Source organism: Desmodus rotundus, chromosome 5 (genome assembly GCF_022682495.2).
Source record: "Desmodus rotundus isolate HL8 chromosome 5, HLdesRot8A.1, whole genome shotgun sequence".
Lineage (NCBI taxonomy): Eukaryota > Metazoa > Chordata > Mammalia > Chiroptera > Phyllostomidae > Desmodus > Desmodus rotundus.
In genome coordinates, this window is record NC_071391.1 from 29579776 (window position 1) to 29602920 (window position 23145).

A 23145-nucleotide genomic window follows, 5' to 3' on the forward strand; every position below is an offset into this window, starting at 1 on the left:
GGGGCTCTGAGAAGAAACAATAGTTCTTATAGTCCCATTTCACTCACCAACTATTTTTATTGGACAAAAGAAGCAGTTATTGAGAAAAAGATGCAAAAATAACTCACAGTGATTCATCTTTACGACTCATTCAGTAATTGAAAGATACAACTCTAAATTACTGTAACAATACCTCATTTCAGGTCAAAAATACCTCTTGAGAATCTGTTATATAAAAGGCCCTGCAATTATTCCTTTTCCTAATTCTCAATGGTGAGCAAAGTCATAAAACCAGTTATCACTCATCTGATTCCTATTTTAATGGGACCATGGCAAAAACTATAAATAGGCCTTGAAAAAAATAATCCTCAACTTGAATAAAACATTCGGATATTAATATGCTCATGTTGCCATTTTTATCTTTAGATAATGCTCTGAACTCAAATAATAATATATCACATGACTATATAATAATATCTACAATTAATTAAATGGTCAACCGCCCCCAGACTTCTCTCACTAAGTAAACCTCCACGGCTGGTTACAACAGCCACGCTCTTACCAGCACTTTTGATGTCCTCAGATTTTTCTTCCCCTCCACACCCCTAAAATTCTCCAGTCCTCTGTCTTCTCCACTACTTAAAAGTCAACTTTGTGCTCTGGCTGGTGTAGTTCAGTGGATTGAGCGCAGGCTGCAAATCAAAAGGTCACCAGTTCGATTCCTGTTCAGGGTATGTGCCTGGGTTGTGGGCCAGGACCCCAGTGGAGGTCATGTGAGAGGCAACCACACATTGATGTTTCTCTCCCTCTCTTTCTCCCTCCCTTCCACTCTCTCTAAAAATAAATAAATAAATTTTTAAAAAAAAACTTAAAGAAACAGTCAACTTTGTTCTTTATGGTTTTGACCACCAAGGACTTCTGAATGAAGCAAAACCAAAAAAGGGAAGAACTTCAAACTTGGTGAGAATAAAAGTCATCAGGATTAAAAACTAAGGATTGCTAAAACCCACCAGTAACAACATTTTGGATCTACAAGTATGTAGCTACATCGGGCCATGATTCATTAATTCACCTATTGAGCACCTATATGCTAGATATTGTAACAAACCTACAAATGAATAAAAGCATAAACTACGTCCTCAAGTATCTTACAGTCCAGTAAAGACAAGTAATCAACTGAGTATAACAGTATGGTCCAGACGCTCCGACAGATGAGGGAACCATGACTATGGCGGGGATCATAAAAGACATCTCTCCTCTTCCAGGATCCCTATTCCCTTCCTTTGGGAAATAAACCCTCTCTCATTTTTTTTCCAGTCTGAGCAAATGTCAGTCAGGTGCGGCCATGATCTGGTCAGAGAGTTGGCTATTTATCACACAGATCTCTATTGCTAAAATTTGAATCTTGAGATGAATAATAAAATCAATTTAATAGCTTAATGTGAATGAGCACCCATATACTGTAGGTACTACTCAGTGCTTAAGTATATCAATTTATGTAGCCTTCATAACAACGTGATAATGTAGGTGCTACTACTATCTACGTGTTGCAAATGAAGAAATTAAGGCACAGAAAAGTTAAGTAGTTTTCCCAAGGTAATAAATGGAGTCAGGATTCAGACCAGGAGGTCTGGCTACTGAATCCACGCTATTAACCATTTCTGTTTAGCTGTGCTTTCTAAAGAGTGTTTAAAATAACTGTTTCTGACAATAGTACCCTGAAGTGACTGCCCTGTGCCCATGCTTTATAACCTTTAGGAATGGTAAAATCCTGGGCCCTCCAAGGTCTCTGTTTTTTATTTCAGTACCAGAGAGGGAAGTTCAGGCATCAGCCCTCAGAAAAATATCAAATATTTAGAATTGGTGTTCAGGCTGATATGGGAAAAAAAGTGTGGAATGGAAAACTAGCAGCCCGTGGTTCATGCAGGGGTTAAAGAATAAACTATTTCTGTGGGGTTTTAAGCTCATATAATTTGAGGATCCTTTTATGAAAAAGAATACAGGATTATGAATATAAATTTAGATACTTATTTAAGATAATAACAGGAGGCAAAACAAATTTATAACTTTTAAAAGGTAATAAACACTAGGACCAGCTCAAAGTACAGAAAAATAACACAATGTTTTTATTAAATAACCCCCCTGACAGGACCCTATTTTGGCTTCCCTTGTAGATTTTGTCTTTATCCTTTTTGATTGCCTCTTCATAAACAATGATTTAGAAATATTTTCATAGGGAGAATAGAAAGATTACCCAATTTTTATTTTAGCATGATTACTCAGAACAAATGTTTTTAACACTTTCATAAATTTTGCAATTTACAAAAGTTCTGTTGTCAAATTTGGAGAAATCTGTCAAGTTTCTTACATATGTGAGCCTTTGAATACGGAAGAATTTTTCCACAGAATAGCTGTGGTGTAAGGAATTCAAACAATATAATTTGCACTTGGTGTAGGTTCCTGTCCTTTGCTTCACTGCTGTCCCCTGACCTGTTCCTGTTTTCAAATAGGAAAGAGCTAAAATTCTCATCTTAGAGGAGGGGCAGAGACATGAAGAGGACAGGTAAACTGGGAGGTGAAACAGCAAGCCCTTCCTCAGGAAGTAGGGAAGGGACATGGTGGCTCCCCCATCACTGGTATTCTCTTGGACCCGGCTAAGAAAAGGGTATCAGTTAACCGGGACACTCCTGAAACCACTGCTGTCCTGAACATGTCAGCTAGCCTTAGCCACAGCTGACAGCCTCTCCCAGGCACCCAAATACTGCAGCCTGGGTCAGGATGAATTTAGAGACATCTCACTGCTGGACTCCTGGCCAAACGGGAAATCCAGCCTCAACACACATTTAAATGCTTGAGTGGTATGAAGTATACTATGGTGGGGGGGGGGGGCGGTTTCTATTTATGTAACAGACTTTGAGGGTGTTAGTCTGGAAAGAACAGCGTGTAGTTTTAGATTTGGCAGGACTGTTGTACTCTAAATGCACTGAAATTCGGTGTGCTAGCGTGGACAGCCACAGGTGATCCTGCAAGGTCTGGTAGATTGGCTAATGTATGTGCGATGCTGGCCCATGCTAAATGACACTAAAAGGCCAGAAGTCATTTGGTATAATAGAAAGAAAGGAATTTAGAACTCAGAGAAGACGTACTGCATGCAATTTATAATGTACATCTCATCTAAGCATATTGCTGACTGTGTCATTCAGTGGGGCCCAACAGGGCTCTATTTTTCACTCAGATGTGAAAAACAGGTTGGTGAGGAAAGTTCCAGAACTTTTTAATGTGACTTTTCTCTCCAGATTGAGAATGCTGGTGACAGGAGCTCACTCATGGGAATGAGAATAGAGGTTCTCAGCGTGGCAGAAATACATGGTGGCACTTAACTTCCACAGGCAAGATGGATAGGGTCGGCAGAGCACAAAGCAGGCTAATCAAGTCTCCTAGAACGATCTGTCCCACGGGAGCTCCGACTGATTTATTAATCACAGGGCCTTAGGTGTATATTGAAAGGCAACTCCCTAAATTCTTGACTTGTGTAACACAACAGCAACAAAATAAGAGTCTTTCTGATGGCTCACTTCCCAGACTAGAGCTAGTCAGTAAACTCAGGAACCACTAAGTGAAGAGAGCGATGATCTCAAGTCTTTACTGTTCAGCTTCCTGCTAACCCTCAAAGGGGCCTGAACTGTACACGATGCATTAGCGAGAGAAAAATGCCTTGTGGGGATGAGGTGATGGATGGGTTTTTAACCTAAGTCCACCTCACTCTATGACTTCTCTGCCTTTGAACCCATCAGAAGGTATTTTTATATATTTTTTTTTCTGAGTGACTAATTGTCATGGATATGAGAAGAGCAACTGTCAGAATTTTTATTGCTTGACATATGAAGTAAATTTTCATTTGGCAGAAGGACAAAATAAAACACTAGAACTTTGAAAAAAATCATAGATTCATGCTACTATCAATGATCCAAACATTGCAAGGAAATTAATTTCTGTCACATCTCTGCTCAACTTAAGCCAATATAAAAAATGGATGGGATGCGGAGAACAGCAAAATATTAAAATAAAGTGACAGCTTCATCAGAGTGGCTATTCCAGACGAGGTCTTTTCACTGAGGTACCGTGTTTTGCCATGTATAAATGAACGCCCACGTTTTTGGCCCAAACTTTCAGGCAAAAAAATTTCATTTTAATTTTTTAACTCAATTATTTAATTATTTATCTTTAAAAACAAAACCGATGATCGTATTTCAAGGTATTATTTTGCATACAGATATCATTATGCTTTCTAGAGTTACACTTTTAATGCATAAGCATACATAAAAGATTTAAAAACAATGCTATAGGTATGGAATTAGTATTACCCATGTATAACACACATCCTTATTTTTCCCTCAAAAATTTGTGCAAAAGCATGCACATTATACATGACAAAATACGGTATATTAGTAAATATTTTGGTACTTGGCATGCATCTATCCATCTGGAAAATGCAATTTTCTTAATCCTCATCAATAGAAAACTCAAGAAGCAGTTTGCATGGACTCGACAAAAACAACAGAGCTCTTTTACTGTCTTGCATATCACCTCGTGCTCTGTGGCATAAACCATAGAGACAACGGGCATTTCAACACCCCAGGAGACATTAAACTCTCCAGTATCGTAGTATTTTGCTGATTTGATACTGAAGAGCAGGAATAGTAGACAAACTAGATGGTTCCATAACATACATGCGTTCCAGAGGGGAGAAGAGGAATCCCGTGAGAATCCTGGATGGGGCTTTTGTCATCTAAATGGAGTTTCTGGGCCAGAAACTCCATCTGAGTGGTTGAGAAGGAGCTATGTAGGAACACCGCCTTCTTTGTAAAGGGCATCATGAAGACCTTCACTTGCTGTTGTTGTCTGAGGGAGGCTGAACCTCCATCTTGGGATTCCAGTAACCATGAAACTTGAGCTGTTGTTTATCATGAACTAATAATTAATTTGCCCATATTTTTAGTTGTGTCCAGCAATACACTGTCATCGAGTAGAAGTGTTGAATATAGATCAGTTCAGTTACGCCTGAAGATCCAAGTAAATTCAGTAAGTGCATCACACCCTCCCTGTTATACTTACTTTTTCAAAGTGCTCTTTTCCTATCTTTGCCTGTTTACTAACCTCATATCAAGTCCCATACTACCAGTTGACTACGGGTAGGAAAAAAAAAGTCAAGCTTCTTTTCCTATTATTCTACCTGGTTCACTAACATTTATCACTGTAGAACTGAGTTCAGTTAGGCATATCCCTTTAAAATGGTAGAATTCCCTGGCCAGGTAGCTCAGTTGGTTGGAGCATTGTCCGAATACAACGAGGTTGTGGGTTCAATCCCTAGTGAGGGTATATACAAGAATCAAGCAATGAAGGCATAAATAAGTGGAACGACAGAGCAAAGTTTCTCTCTTTCTCTTTCTCTCTCTCTCCAATGTTTCTTTCTTTCTCTCTGTTCCTCCTTCCTTCCTGTCCTCTGTTCCTCTGTCTCTAAAATCAATCAATAAATAATTTTTTTAGAAAAAGATGGTATAGAACACTCTCAATGAGAAAAACACTAAGCAAGGCATTTCCTTATCTCTGATCTAGAGATGAAAAATTTTCCAGGCAGTCAGGGAATTAGAAAATGGTGACAAGGGAATTTAATTTTATACTGCGAAATAATTTAATATATTTAAAATTGAAAGATACTTATAGTTATTTATTTTGAATCCTGAGGAATTGAACTTTATCATGAACTTCTCTCTCTTTTTGCTTTTCCCCTAAGTTCCAGGCCACAAAATAACTCATCAAAAATATCATTTATTTCCACATAATAACACCTATATTCTCTCCATCTTATCCTAGTTCATTCTGTTGATTTAACCCTAGCATTATATTTGCATTTCAAAAACATGAATTTCTTGAGGAATATACAATAATTTTACTGTATAGTCAGACATAGATAACTCTAAATTAATTGCAGCTGAGATCTTTAAGAAAATTTTTTATCATTTTACCCATACCTTTTTAATCTGTCAGAGATATCAGCACTAAACACAAATTTCCAGGTTCCTCGGAATTCAATCTTGACAAGATGTTCTGTGAACAAACATGCTATTGATTTTTGAAGGGAAAAACTAATCTTTATGTCTTTAATTTAACTCCTGGGTGGTACAGCACCCTGAGGCACTGTTAGCTCACAGCCCAGAGAACCAGGTATTCTTGACGGCAAAAGCATCGCGGGCATTCTATCTCACTAGGATGTTCTTTCAGCCAACAAGGGCCGGATTCTGCATTCAGATGCCGAATGTTCAGCTCCTTCCTCAGAGCATAATGTGGCATTTTACTAGGCAACAGAACTATTTTTTTCCCCTTTCCCCTTCATGTGCTTCGAACCTGATCTAACTACCCAGGGCTCTTTGAAGTCAAAGGAAGCTCTGAACCCAGAGAAACTCTGATGTCCAGGGCAGAGTCTCTCAAGATAAACGAGACAAACAGAAAGGAATGTTAGGAGAAAAAGAGAGAGGCATCTTGCACCACGCTGACATCTTAGTGGCTGAGAGGGTCTTGCACAAATATCAAGTCATGACTGGTAGAAAGAGAACAGAGTAAATAAATACACGATATGAAGGCATTCATACATTCGAACTCACCCTAGACCAGGAAGTGGAAGTTCACATACCAGTGTAACAATTATTCTGTCTTGGTGGGAGATGCCAACTCTGAGTCAGGTAACTAAGAGTCATAAGGCATAAAACCTAACGTTGGACTTATCACTTGTTTTGGTCTCCTCATCCTGATAGGATATTAGAAAGATTAGTTTTATTTATATTTTTGCCTTTAATGATCCTCAGCCCCAGGAATATTAACATTTGTCATGCTAGTGAATCGATCATATTATGATACATAAATTAATTTAAATTAAATTTACTAAAATTAAATTGCAGCACACTAACTTAAATGCTTCTACTCCATTGCTGCTTAGTTCTGTGGCATCTCTGCAATGTTTCCATGCAAAGTAAGAAAAGTCAAAAGCTAAGATTAATACTTATAGCTAACAAACACAGGACACATTTTTTTCTAATGATCTATTGATGCCTGGAAAGAAAAAAATCATTGAATATAATTTATTCTCATTTAGGGAACTTTATCAAGCTGGCATGGAATATAGCCGTCATGAATTTATAACTAAAATATTAAATATGTAAACTATCTCACATTGTATTAAATTCTTTCAAATATTAAAGAAAGAAGGTTTAAATCATTCTTAACACAGACATACTTCACACATACCAAGCATAACTTACTCACTCAAATGTGTTTACACAGCTGTAAAACCCCTAAATTAACCAGCAATCAAAAAAACTAAAAACATTGCTATTAGAATGAGAACATGAGATTAACTTGCTAAAAGAAAGTGACTAAGGGCTTCCTGTGATATGAATTCAGATGGGATCACGTTTGTTGTTGATTTTTTTTTTAAATTCTGTTTTAACATCTCCCTATACACAACATGAATTCAGAGAAGGTATTGACCAGCTCACCTATTTTCATCACTACTGTCCCTAAATTTCAAAATGCCAAGGAGGAAAATAATTACACACAGAGAGAGACTTAATATTGTAACCTGCAGGTTATTTCTACCCAGTTTGAAAGTCTTATTTTTTTCTGTGGGAAATACTCAATGTACAGCTACCTACCTGGGTTTACGTGAATCTATTACTGATCTTGCACAGATCACTTAGCCTGCATCTAACCAATGGAGGAAAAACGATGGATGCAGTGGGTCCCGAACTTTGCTGAACAACAGAACCACCTGAGGAGCTTTTTAGACACCCAAGGTGCTCCCTAGCCAGGGATCAGTAGATTTAAACATACTCAGGTGAGTCCAGTGTGCAGCAACTTTGGGGGCCACTAAATTAATTAATACTGTCACAGAGCTGCTTTTAAGATTTAAAAATGAAGGCGCTTTTATATTACATAGTACTTTACAAAGTGATATAAAATACTATTCACAAACTAAGTACACTGCTGTAAAAAAAATACAGTGTTTTAGGAAGTTTAATCTTCTGTTTGGATGTTAGTTCAGAAAGTGTACATAAATAATCAGTTTCGGTCTGTTTGCCAGAGCTGCAGAAAGTTGAACAGTTGTTTTTTACTTTTATTTTAAGCTGACTTCAACTTTATTTTAGCCTTACCTTTTTATTACCTTTTTACCTTCTCTATTAAACATTAAGAAAAGTATTGTCTATCTACTTTCCTTCAAAATATATCAAACATCACACTTTTATTATGTTTTTACATGAAACAGAAATAAATATTAGAACTAACGTGCAGAAAAGAAATCTGAGCTCTCTTAAAGAAAATAATTCATCCCGTCTTACTTAATTCAACACTACTACCTATTGAAACAAACAAAAAATTATACACCCCAGACATTTTGTTCCAATATTCTGCCATAATGATCTACTTGGAAACAAATACCTATTCAGTAAATCTCTCTTAACTAGATTTTTTTTTCATTACCTGATGACATATATTATTTCTCTGCTAAATTTTTAATCAGTACATCAGATTCGGCCAGTTTATACACAGCACCTGCTTTGTATTAATACCATCAATTTCTATAAGCTTTTATGTAATTAGACTTACAAAAAAGATTATGTAATTTATATAGTTAGAGGACAAATAACATGTTACCTAGTTAAAAAGCACCCTCTATGCTTCGTTGTTAATAGAGACAGTAACACATTCATTCTCAATAAAATCCTGAAATTAAATTCAGTTCATAAGCAGCCACGAGTGTAATCCTCCTCCTCCTAATTGTCGTTCTGCCGGCAGATGGTTTACCTTGGTGGGCTTGTTAGCATCCATACTCTCTTTGAACTTCTCCTGAACAGTTTCTGCAAGTTGGCACAGCAAGGCACCATTGTCCAACTTCTCCATAAACGTTTCTGCCGTAATCTCCTTCCCTGAAACAAAAAGAAGCATTAGAAAAGCATAATCATCCCCCAACACAAATGTGACATTCGTGTCAACACAGTTGACATTGTTTTTACCATCAAAACTTCTACTCCAGCTGAGCTGCTTGTCTGGGACAGGAACACACCGGAAAGAATTGTTTCTTTGGAATTTTATGCTTTCCGTGGGTAGCAAGAATCTCAACATTTTACATTTTAATAATGTAGTTTCAACTGCATCAATGGTCTAATTCACATTAAAGGTGACAAGGTGATATTCTGGGTGAGAGAGTCGCACCAGTCAGTAATTGAGCAGTCAGCAAAACTCAAAGAACCAGCTTCACCCCTGATTGCCCAGTTTAGTGTCTGAGGTTTGTTCCCTTCTCATCCTCAGTGACCCATTCAATTACTCCAGCCTGCAAGCCTAGAGCATGAAGCAGAACTGGTATTGTGTGTTACGTCTGTGTCTTTGATAAGAAGAATGCCATAGCTCTGTTCTTTAATTTGAAATAGAGCCACCGTAGATCAAAAATCAACCACCACTGGTGAGTTTAATAGCATGGCCAATGCTAAAAAAGCCACATCTCTAAATTCCACTGAATGTGTTTTCCTGATTAAGATAACGGAGGTGAAATCAATGCCACTGATAAATGCTCTGTAAGAAAACATTGCCTCTCTAACCATTCCCCTTCCTGCCGCGGTCCTTGAACTGTGCGATTATCAGATTCAGACCTCAGCTTCTTTCTCTCCCCTCACAACCAGTCACAGCTTCCTCTGCTGCTCTTATGAACGTGATCCGCAGTTGCTCATCCCTGACATTTAACTGCTTAACCATTATTTTTCTTCTTTATCATATGCTCCCAAAGCATATTTTCTTTCTTCTTTTTCTCTTTTATAACAGCTTTATTGTGATATAATTCACACACCTTACAATTCATTCAAAGTGAAAAATTCAATGGCTTTTAGTACAAGGTAGTCACAGAGTTGTGCAATCAACACCACTACCAACTTTTGAACAATTTTATAACACCCTAAGAAACCCTGTATTTTTTAACTGTCACTCCTGATGGCCCCATTCCACCAGCCCCTGTAAAACCACTACTTACATGCTCCCCCAAACTCATCACCTCCAAAGCTTTCTCCTGCTCCTGGTTCTGTAATTTTCTAAGTTTCACAATATTTTCTTTTCCTGTTATAATTTCCTGTAACTTATTTGTGACAAATCCTGTAGATTCATGCTTCTACTGTTATTGTTTTTAAGATTGTATTTATTTTTAAGCAGAGGGGAAGGGAGGGAGACAGAGAAGGAGCGAAACATCAATGTGTGGTTGCACTCACGACCCCCCTACTGGGGACCTGGCCTGCAACCCAGGCATATGCCCTAACTGGGAATAGAACCAGCAACCCTTTGGTTCGCAGGCTGGCACTCAATCTACTGAGCCACACCAGCCAGGACATGTTTCTTATACCATAATCTTAATAAAAAATTTCCTGATCTGATACCTAAACCTCTAGCAATAAGAGCAATGGTTATTCCTTGAAATCTTAAACTTTTTTGTCCCATACATATCACGCTCATTGCTAAAACTATTATTGCTAAACACCACCCTCACTGGGTCATTCTTCATCTTTAGGAATAGTCCCTAATCTTCTTCTCTACTTAAAAGATGACATGTATACACTTTAACCCAATACTCCCTAAATCCACTAATCTAACTTTCTAATCTAACGGCCTGACACCCTGCTCCTTGGTCTGCACCCTGCCCTCACGGTTCCATTAGCAGACCTTCCAGCTCCTACTGTCAGGCCTTTGTTCCGGGCACAGCCCCTGCCGGCAGTGTCTTACCTTCTATCTGCCTGGCCAACTTCCAGCTGTCCCTCAATCAGAAATCCGGAAAGAGATTCTCCCAGTGCACACTGATCTCTTTTCTGTATGGTTACAATCATGGATATCACTCACGTTGGCACTACCAAACTATTGTAGCTAGTAACATGTTCAGTATAAAGGTCTTGTTCCTCAATACCCTGTAAACCTCTGGAGGTGTGTTTGTGTGTGTGCGTTTACCTATGAAGGTAAACATAATGTTATTCACATAGTAGGCACCTAGTTAATGTGTTCAAAGAGCATGTGAATTAACAAATGGAGAAATAAACTACTGGAAAACTTTGAGGAAATATTGGGTATTATTTTTGTGAAAAGTGGTTAAGGCAAAATAAAATGAGGTATTTTTAAGTTTTATACTGAGACTCTCATCAGATTAACTTTTATCTTAAATGCATGCAGCTCAAATCCATGAACAATTAGTTGTTAGGAAGAAGACATAAACTACTGGCTTAAAGTTAAACTCTCAATATCTAATACATTTGGGTTTCAAGAAACATCTGTTTGAAAAAAATTTTTTTTTCTGTTTTGGGTTGGGGGAAGGGTAGGTAAGAAAAGAAAAGAGAATTACTCTTTTTTTAATGTTCTTTTTTTCCCCACTGGCTAGTTCACATTTCGACCCCCGGTAGGATAATGGCTTCTGCAGGTGGCAAAACATCAGCAGCTCTAAGTTCTCAGCACAGACATAGCCTATTCAGAACTATTATTTCAACACTGTGTGCAGCTCAACCCAGTTCGGGAATGAAAGTCACAGTCTCAAGATACAAAGAGCCAGCACAACCGAATTTGTATCATGCGTTCACCACATTGGTGCGCACTTTCTAACATATGAATAGTATTTTGCAAACAAGAATGAAATAATCACTAAGAATATTTTCAAAATTAACAATTAAATCTCAAGTTAAGATAAACATTAAAAAATTGTTGAATGTGTGTACATATATATATGTGTGTGTGTATGTGTGTATATATATATATATATAAAAGCTCCATGGCAATTTAAGATTCTACTCATAATGTTAAGTGCCAAGATAATTATAATATTTACAAGAATTTATAAATTATAAAAAGAAAATGTCTTTCATTTGAAAGCTGTTATCAATTTCCCAAAAGGTATGATTGTTACTTTTATGCATTGTTTCTGAAATTTTGTAGTTATCCTGATTTTCATGAACCCTTAAAAAAAGAATTTACATTGAACATCTGTATCTAATGAAAAATATATTAGGTGTCAGCTTTCAATTCTGTGTATTTTATAGCTCCAAAAGGTGAGATTTTTTTTTTTTTTTGGCTAAAACAGGCACTGTTACATACTTTATAGTTGAGTGTGCCGCCTCAAATGAAGGAAAAATGCAAGACAGAGAAGTATTTTTAAAAACCTTCACATGTAATGTATTTTCCATCCAAAGATTAAGAATCATAAAATACACATTTTAAACGTGCTATATAATTGTAAGAAATCAGATATAATCCTTGTACAGCATAATATATTATCTCATTCTTATTACATTAATATTACCAGAAGTATAAAAAAATAACATAAAGTTAGCTGAATTGAGCTATGACATATCCATTAGAACAGGCCTTGATGAACCAATCACAATTTCTCAAGTAAGTATTATACAAAGCTAAAATGTCTTCGTTAGGCAGAAGGAGATATTTATCTTGTGTAGGTGGTTTGAGACAGTAGCTTCTAAATACTAGAAGCAGTAGGATTCTTAGAACATAGAGTCACTTCTTCCCCAGCCCCACCCTTCCCTGTTGGTATGTGTGGGGAAAGCCAGGGCGATGAACAGCTGATTTGAATCTTCTCAGGTACTGACCCACACTGGGTTGTGCAGGCTATGCACCTGAAGGTCAACCTAAAATAGCCTAGTCTAGGGGTAACGTCTTCACCTCCCGAGTTTGTAATCGTAGGCTTTGATCGTCACACCATCAGTTCAGCCATGACTGGCAACCTGCCAGTAGACACAGATCAGGGATTTTGGTTAAGAATTGTGGGCGCGCACTTCCTATGAAAATATTAGGGGACAATGATATGGAATAAACATCTGTCGGGTAACTAAAAATCAACACACATGCTTGTACACATCAGTGGATTCCTCCCAGAAATATATGCTTGCCATAATTTCCATTACGATTAAGTACCAACCTACAGTGTTTTAGAATAGAGCCACCATCAGAAAAAAGAAGCCCTTTTATCTTACACTTTGCTGAGGAAGAATGTTTTCCTCCCAATAAGTTTGTAGTAGTAAACTCAGATTCCTAGAGACATGATAGCATTTAATAATGGTCTTTAACATTTGAGTTCTTACTGTATGCCAGTCACTTTACATGTATTCATGTTTTTAATATTCTCACAAAGCTACGATGTTGGGGGCTACCATTACACCCATTTTATAGTTGATGAAACTGAGGCACTTAGATTCAGTAACCTGCCTAAGGTCACCCAGTGAATCTGGCTCTTTAAACCATGATGGCTAGGTTAATAGTTTATGCTGTTAGTTACCCTGCTTGACTACTTAAATGAGTATTTGCTGAATATATAAATGACTATTTCCCATTACAATGCACTCTCCCTAATTCCGTTGTATTTTTCTCTGTAGAAACTCCACAGAAAGCCCTTCAGGCAAAAAGAAACAAACAAAAACAGCACAGGGCTGAAGATAACAATAGCAGGGCTGAAAAATGAATAGCAGTTCACCTTGGAAATTGGAGAATGCCTGAGAATGTCATTCAGGCATGTTCTGATAGGTGACCTGATTTACCGCAGAAGAAAACTGGCATATTTTATCTGCACAGGTGAACCAGATAGGATCAGTCTCTATTTGAAACTCCACTGTACCTCTCAATCTCAGTATGTTTCTCTAATTAGAGAACTCATCTGCTATCTGGACTTGAATTACTCAAGTGTTTTGAGACTGAAATTTGAAGGTTGTGAGGTAGAAAATGATTCATTCTATCCAGAAACCTTAGGTCATCATCTCTACCACAGCAATTCCCATTCTCTACCCTGCGCTTATATCAAGACAAGACAAAGCTGGTTCTGTTGGAAAAGGTGGGTCAAAAAATTGGGCAGTAACTTTTCTGAAAGATGTCAGTTTGTGAACATGAACTTGATTCTTTAAACTTTTGAAGTAGCAAAAGATGCCACCTTATTGAGAACATAAGAGCTCAGCAGAATGTGGATCTCCTAAAAGGGCTTTAAGAAAAAAGAAAAGAAAGCTGTTCAAAACTTGGTAGACAACAACAACTCTAGTAAGTACATGGTTAACTTTTTAATGCTGAGAATAGGTTATTTTTATAAATAACTGATCAAAGAAAATTACTTATTGGTCATATTAAGCATCTAACAACTGAATTTTTTAGTGGAAAGTCAGAGAAAGGAAAAGTCACCATAACATCAATTTTCATAATGCATTTCTAATGGAGGTAAAATCAATTCAGCAAAACTTGATTTGCAATGTATCTTACAACTTACTCAAAGTCCCTGCAGGTATTCCAACACCTATGCCTGTAACTAAAGATCTATAAGAGCAATGTCAATTTCTTTGCTACTTAAATATTTGTTCAAAAACATATTCCCATGTGATTTCACATAGTATTTTTAAACAAATACTAATTAAAGATAAAGGTAAATCATCATTTTCAATTGATTAATGCACACAAGTGAATAAACAATTTGAGAACATTTCAAAGCTAAGCCAATAACAATTTTCAATAGTCCATCAATAATTATTAAATTTGTAGAATGTGCCTAATCTATTTGAATGGTGGGCTTTTGCTATAACCAGAGACTGATAATTTAAAAACATTTTGTTTAGGGAGGAGAGTGGTGGGAGGGAAATGAAGACAACTGTATTGAACAACATAAAAAAATAGAAAAAGTAAATAAAAACATGTTGTTTACTCAAAGCGATAATTAAGTTTTCCCCAAGATTTATTTGTATAATATTTGATGTTGGAACATGTCCTAAGGACACAGATCAATAACAAATGGGAAACAGCTAGTTGACAAACAAAAATAATGAAACAGAAGGTCAAAAATAAAAATGAAATGCATATACTTAATGTATAATAGGGGACAATGGCCAAATACCTGTTTTACAGGGAAGAATGAAGGGAAATTCAGGATTCTTTTGCTGCCCTTTTCTTAATGTTCATAAAACCGCTGCATGGTGCCAGCTGTTGAGAAACATAATATGTGCACTACAAAAGTATTTTCCATTAGATCAGCTAATATTTCCAAAGATATGTGAGTAGGCAGCAAATATTACATGATGTCCTTATGAATCACATCACTGGTGTGCTATCTCATAAAGAAATCCCAACCACCACAACTATTTACTCATCTTGGCTAACTTCTCACAGCACAGCTGTCATTTTATATTCTGTATGTATATTTTAGATAGCCTAAAATTTTTCTATTGCTGCTCTAATGCTGTGCGTAAGAATCTAAAGGGGTATGTATTCATGCTACTGATTAAGTTTCATATGCCTGAAAATTACATTACACCTCCACATGTGACATGAATGCAGATACTGATCTATGAACCAATGGAACAAGTTTTTTCTCCATCAATTAATTTTTATGCACCCAAAACTTCTAAATCTAAACTGAGTGTTCCTTAAGTAACTACATCTTTCAATTTATTTTATATGAAGGAGCAGAAATATCTGAATTTAGACTATAATAACACTTCTTTTGAAAGACATAAAAAGAAAAATGTTACATTTTAATCAAGTATTACTGAAAAGAAGTAGTGAACCTTTCCACAAGTAAGGTCCACATCATAGTGGTAAAATCTAATTAAAAGATTTAATGTAGAATGTGAATTTTAACCTCATCAAAAAAAATCAGATACTTTATATAAAGACAGCATCCACTTTGAAACTACTTCCACGGTATCTCTAACTTTCAAGTAGATACAAAGCAAGAATTGAAAGAGAGCTCCATAATATAAATTTGAAAATATTTCTCAGGTGATAAAATGGCCAGCAATAAATAGTTTTAAAGTGTACTTTACTGACTTCATTTCTAAAATATATGAATTCTAAATGTACCTAATATATGTAATAAAAATATCTTCCCACAGAACCATACATTTTTCTTCCCTGTATATCCCCATTCCAATATATAACATACTTTCTCATCCCCAAATGTTTTACCACTTAAATAATGTCGAGTTATTGTTCTACTCTTTAAGTTACCATAAGGAAATTCACTTGAAGTCTATTATCTATCTACTTTTATGAATTTAAGTCAACACAAGGTGGTATTTTACAATATCTTGAAATATTGTAAAATATTCAATACTCCCTCAGTTCTTTTGAGATTCCTTTTCTGAGAAAATCTCACAAGCCATCAGTTGCATTTGTGTTACCAACTGCTAGCATTAAAAAATAATTAGTCTATTCTTTAAAGAAAAGATTCACTTATGCATATTATTTTCTCCTTGTTTATACATATTGATGATCTCAAAAACTGGGTTTCAAGAGATGGATTTCTTGGAAACTGAGACTTTTGGAACTGGAAAGGACATTAGAGATCATCCACTCCAGCCCCTTCGTTTTATGGTTGAGGACACTGAGCCCAGAAAAAGATAGCTGACTGACTTTGGGCAAGTTTCCTACCGAGAGGCAGAGCCAGAATCAGAAGCCAGGTCTCCTGACGTCCTGTTAGGAGCCAGGTCTCCTGACTCTTATTCCAAGGATCTTTCCATTACACACACAGTGACTCTCTATTCTTTGAGGTTGTCTTGGGCTGCTCACACTGATCAAGCTGCTTTGTAAATGATCACATTCACCAAATAAAATGCCTTTGATGACAAGTCATGGGACCTTGGAACGTCCCTGTGTAATCAGGCTATACTCTAATTAATCACCATCCCCCCTGTCTAGAACCTCACAGCTCCTCACTGATGATACTATGAATTAAAAAGTTCCTGAACACGGTCGTCTAAGCAGTGTACCACCTAGCACCTGCAAGTGTCGGTAAACTCTCTCCTTGATCTGCACGTTCGACACTAGCCTTCATTCAGTTCTTCCCAGGTACCAAACTCCTTTCTGTCTCAGCACATGCCATCCCTCCACCCAGCCTCCTCTCCCATGCTTCAGCTGGCTAGCGATTAACCATTCTTCAGTCCTCCACTGAAACATATATAAGACCCCCAAGTCCTGCAATCCTTTGCCCCACAACCACCTCCTTGTTTTTACACTCTTATTTCAACCTGTATCTTTTAGTGTTTATAACAAGCCCAATTAATGAATTATGTAATGAATTCAATTACTTATTTAATGTTTCATTTTCAACATGTGTAAGAACAGGCATTATGTCCATATTTAATCACCACTCTACCCACCAGTACTTCACCTGTGTCTGGAACACAAAAATACAATAGTTCATATTCACTACAGCTAGTGGATTACTATGCAACAAGCCTGATTCTAAATGTGATCATTTGATTCAAATTGCCAACAACCCTACAGTATTTTACTTAAGTTGTAGATGAAGAAGTAGAGGCACAGTGCATTTAGACACTGGCCCTGTTTCACAGAGCAAGTAAGAGGTAGAATTAAGATTTGAATTCAAGCCTCCTGATTCCAGTGTCCATATTTTTAAACTAATACTTCATACTTCTGCACACTCAAATATTTACTCAATAAATAAACTTATCCACAAAATCAAATTAAGAGTAGCACTGAACTATACAGTTAAAATAGCAGTAACATATATAGTGTTTACAATACGTCAGGGCACTTTCTAAGTAGTGCACGTAATCCCACTGCAACCCTACCAAGTAGGCTCTGCTACCACTGCACTTCACAGATGAGGAAACTGAGGCACAGAGAGGTTAAGTAATTTGTGCAACTATCACATTGCTGGTAAGTCACAGTTCTGGGGTTCAAACACAGGCAGTCTACATCAAGTCTGTTCTCTTATTGTCTATTCTATACTGCGTCCTTGTGATAGCCCATATCTAGAGACAGCTCAAAGTTAATAATAAATTACTAGTGTAGCAATCATTAGTGAACCTCAGGACAGAAATAAAGAGAGGAAATCCACTTGTTTAGGTTAAGTTGACTCCCCCTATGTGATGGAGATAAAAGTTCCTCCTTTGCATGGGTGAACTGCAAAAGGGGGTAGGTAGCCTCTTCCTTCTAGTGGACACAGCTCCACAGCCTGGGGAAGGGTCTCCTGGGCTCTCTGCCATTCTGCCCTCACGCTCTGGCTGGGCGCCCTCGTGGAAGGTATAACATGTGGCACACTCGCATGCTATAGCCCTAGTGAGACTGCACAGATTGTCCAAATATTGTGCACACGGTGAGGAAAAGAAAGCATCCTCACCCTAAAAAGGCAAAAACCAAAAAAAAGTAAAGATCCGTGAAAAATCCAGAGCCATGGCGAGCAAAAGGCCAGCCTTGCTAAAACATGCTACAGTCTTTCCAAACCTTGCTGAGATTTTAGGTGGACAGGGTGCTTCCCACTAAGCTCTTTAGATTCCTCAGCTAGAAAGTATGAATAAAAACACAGACCTTGAATGATTCTTTAGATAATAAAATAATGTTGGCATATAAATTATATGTTTACTAGATATTCAAACCTACTATCTTATATATCGATAAAGGTCCTTCCCTCGGATCATAAATCAATTGTCTTCTCTGTAAAAAACTATTGGTGAAAATAGTGTTTCTATATATAATGATCCTTTAAATGCACATGGTTAAAATTTTATCCCATGACTATGCCCACACAATAGAAATTTAAAAAGAGACAGCTGTAGCATGAGGGGGCATTTTTCTCAGAGATGGTACTTTTAGAAGAATACCTAAAAACAAAAGTGAAATGAAAAGAAAATTTTTAGTTCAAGGTTGGGTGACTCTCTTCAGCTCACTTGGACAAAGGAGAGCTATGTTTATTCTAGAGTTTGGGTATTCAGCAGTTTTAGAAGGTTTGCTATAAAAGTAGGGCAAAGCACTCTAGTTTTAGAAGTCGGATTTCACAGACGATGGCCTGTGTGCAATGTCCAAAGAATAGGTCGGACTCGTCAGTGGCATAAAAGAAAAGTAAAAAATAAATCAGATCAGCATATAGATGAAATAAGCAATTTGACCACATATCAGTGCAGGATATTGGAATGACTAAGCACAGCTACTGTGAGAGACATTGGGAAATTCATTTAAGTTTTCCACATGCTTCAGGTTTCCCAGATGCAATACCCAAATAATGAAATCTTTCTTTCCAAGGCGCTATCACATGCTTAGGTGAAGGACACTATAGGAGGAAAAAAAAAATAAAAAGCTGTTATCTTTGCTCACAAAATGAGATCTTATAACCTTACCTAATAGATTGGTTAACCACAAGGCCAGATCTTCTTTCATCGGTAGCAAATTAGCTTCGTGTCTGCTGGCCAGCCATTGGCTATACTGATGCATATCAGAGAGGCCAGGTCCACTGCGTACCTTTGGGCTCAGAGCAGTGCACATTATTTATCCACTTGTAATACCTGTTTTGGAAACAAAAGAGTAATTGCTTTTTATTCAGACTTTCTTATTAAAATGTTGGTGCCAATGACAAAAGAAGGAACCAGATCCATGGAAATGTTGATGACGGGTCAGGTTATTAATGATTAACCCCCAGGAAACACTGCTATCTTTACTGGTCCTATCACTGTTAACCAGCCACTTGGTAGAAAATAGCAGCAATCAAAGGTCAGAGAAGAATCAAACAGTAAGCGCTAAGCTTGTGTAAAACATCACATTTAAAAAGGGTCAGTTTCTAAAACAAGAAACTCTACTTATTCAAAAGCAAGCAAAGTTGTTGATTAAAATTTGAGAATCGAAATTGTAAACTCACATTGTTTGCATTCATTTTGGAAACTGTAGATTGCTACAGAACTTTAGGACTGAGTGCTAGCAGTGACAGTATTTGCACGGTTCATTGTGAACATATGGTCAATACCCTTAAAAGTACTTCCTATAGGATAAAGCATAGTACTTGGGTTTTTGCAGATGGCTGAGCAATCATGGTTCATGATTCAGAGAACTGGGTCAGGAACAGGGTAGGAGGTGCTTTCAAAGAGTCCCTGATGTATTTATCTTGTACTACAGTTAATGAAAACAAAAACCGGAGACCATCAGTGACTTAACCAAGAATGGACAGCTAGATCACGGCACAGTCAGGTTCGAATCTGGGTCTTCATACCTTTTTCTGAATGACACATTTTACAAAATAGATTCCTCAAGAAACCAGAGTATAACCCAAGAATAACACAATCATTCTAACAAGTACTGCTGCAAGTTTTTATTTTGTCTTACTTTGTATCTTTTCACTTTATGGGTTTTTCATCCTAGTTTTGTTTGCAACCATATTTCCCATCTTATATCTACAACCCTGGTTGGGTAGCTCAGTTGGTTGGAGAGTCATCCCATACGAAGGTTCAATTCCTGGTCAGGACACATACCTAGGTTATGGGTTTGGGGGCACATGCGGGATACAAGTGATATTTCTTTCTGTCTCTCTCTCTCTCTCTGTCTCTGTCTGTCTCTCTCTCTCATTAAAACAAATCCTCAGGTAAGGATTTAAAAAAACATTACCTTACATCTACAAAATAAAAGTTGATTTCATTAACCTGGCCACCTTACAGGCATCACGGTCCCCTAGGTGGTTTGTAGCAAAGTTGTTTGAATATATACCTGGCCTTGAACATAGCACTTTCGTATGCATTACTTATAGGACCGAAGACTACAGAAGTAACACTGAAGCAGCTAAAGTAACAAACTCATGAGTTTAACAATGTGTAGGACTCTATTCTGTACACCAATAGTGCATATGAAGTAACTAAATGCACTTCATTATTACTGAACAAAAATGAAAACACAACTGGCAAGAAGTAAGATTCATATGACGTAATGGGGTTTTCAGCTATATTTCAATAATTATGGTATATTTAAGTTGTCAATATAAGCATATATACACTCTTGTCAGTTCTGTTCTTTGAAATTTTACATAATCTAATTCTCTTATCATAGGATAATTTTCGTCTTTTAAAGACTGCTTTTTAAAACATGAAAAGATATTGGTGTTCAGAAAAGTGCAAAGTGTGACCATCTCCCATTCTGCTATAGTATCAGAAAAGGCAGTTAGAGCAAAAACCCCTAAAAGGTGTCATAACTATGTAACCTAAAAACACAGATAATTGCATTTCTAAACACCTATGCTTTGGAGTAACTTTTTTTTTTGCAAAACAATTACCACAAATTTTCTTTGAAAAGATTTTTAATAAATCTCTCTATATCTAAGTACCTATAGTGAACCAGTGCAAAGATTTGCACTACACCTTGTCATATGTTACTAAGTTATCATTATAGGAACCAGAAGAGTACCATCACCTATTCTTTTGTAGTTAATCGTCACATTATTCAGACAAAGTCCTAAAATTTTCTCCAAATCTTGCCATTAAACATAAAGCACCTAGAACATTTTTGCCCCAGTTCTTTCAAAAATAGGTCTAGTCGCAGGAAAACAAAACATCTCCTTGGAACTGGTTAGGATTCCTATAGGCTAGCTAGCCTCCGAAACAAACATTTAAGTAATATTACATTTAAGCACATGATTCATACATTTAAATAACTAATTGAAATCTTAAAAGGGTTACCTCTAAAATGCCTTTCTTCTCAAGACACAATCTCTCCCACTACTTTCCTGAAAGTGAGATGTGGTAGGTCAGTAACTTTAGCTACATCCTATTATGTGTTCTGCAACTTCCATTTAAGCATCAGAGTCCTATTCTGCTCTGTAAAAGCAAGAAGACACCTCAGATTCTTAAGCTCATTGTCCAGCAAAGAATTCATCAAGGGATAGTTTACAGTAGGCCTAATGGTGTGTAACAGTGTCAGTGAGCCAGAGGGACACAATCCTTCCCCTCGGTACTTCTGAACAGTGATGTTTTTATTTTCTTGACAGTGGCACATTTATTTCTCATGTAGTCTGTCCTGTATTTTGCCAGAAATGTAATTCAAACTATCTTCTAATATTTATAGATGATCATTAAGTAAACACAGCAAGAGTAATGAAGCAATTTTTGTTATGCTGCTTTGTATATAATCAAAGTTATATACAAAGGACAAAAAAACAAGAAAAGGGTTACGGTACTTTTTACCAGGAGGTAAAAGTGGGAGAAATAAGCCTTAGGGGGTAATCAGCATGAAATAGAAGAGAAGTAATTAAATAGAGGCCAAATATGTTGACACTTAAAGTCACTGTCATGGATAGGAACTCCTCTGCTTAAGTCTCTTTTGAAAAAACTTTGGATTTTAACCCAAATTGGTCCTTTCTTCATACTTTAAATCACCATCTGAGGCTCGGCTGGAAGTCAGTCACTACATGGAGAGGTCTTGGAGTTAGTTAGTGGCAGAGACATGACTATGAACCACGGAGATGAACCCAGTCAGCAGGGGAATGGAAGACTTGCTCCACGGTGAAGTAGCTTCCTGTTGAACTGGTTAAACTGGGTGAACAAAAGTCACACAAATTTATATTTCCAAAGATAAAAAGACCACTCCAGGATGATAACCTTTTTTAATTTTTTAACAAATGTTTAATCAATGTGGATGAGTTGAATTAAATCACAAAGAACAAACTATAATTAAAAGATCATTTTTGATCTTTTGAATTCATTCAGAAGTTTTAAAAAAAACCACAGGAGATGAGAAGGGGTAGCTTTTAAAGATGGGAAGTAAAATGATTAATGATTCACTAGATGTGAAGAAAGAAGTTCAAGTTTGGGAAAACAAAAAACATTTTTTTTATATACTGCATCAAAACACTGAAGGATGTTATGATTAAAATTCATATAATCTAGATATTTACAGAGTTTTATAAGTGACTTTCCCAAATACTGAACAAAGACAACCACTTTGGAAAGAGGAGTAAGAACTCAAATACTTCCACGGGCCCTCCTTACTATGGCTTCTCCGAGGTTTATGACTCTATCTAAAAGTGGATAACTCAACCCCCTGGATTTGGAATTCAGAAAAAAATAAAACTTAAAGCGAAAAACATGCAGAAACTTAATACAGATTTCTTCAAAGAATGTGTGTATTTTTTTCCTCTCTTTCCATAGAAGTGATTCTGGAATAACCATTATGAATATGATGAGATGTGAATTAGCCCAGGGGAAGAAGAAAAATTAATGACTCCGAAAGTAAAATATCACATGCTTAAAGACTCTGTTTAGTCTGTTGCTCCAGAATCCCAGCTGAAGAACTCATAGTTTTGCCTCTGAAGATAAAGTATTCGTTCACACCGCCTAG

The 23145-nt window shown here is 36.8% G+C and overlaps 1 protein-coding gene across 5 annotated transcripts in view; it reads right to left on the reverse strand.

The window, feature by feature from the left end:
• GAS2 (growth arrest specific 2) overlaps positions 1-23145 on the reverse strand; it is a 115609-nt gene that overhangs the window by 87934 nt on the left and 4530 nt on the right. For all 5 annotated transcript variants that reach the window (XM_053924380.1, XM_053924381.1, XM_053924379.1 and 2 more), the window contains exons 2-3: positions 19173-19337; positions 8839-8960 (exon numbers count right to left, since the gene is read on the reverse strand). In XM_053924380.1, coding sequence (XP_053780355.1) covers positions 8839-8960; positions 19173-19317 — 267 coding nt within the window. In that variant the 5' untranslated portion in view covers positions 19318-19337. The remainder of the gene's footprint in view (positions 1-8838; positions 8961-19172; positions 19338-23145) is intronic.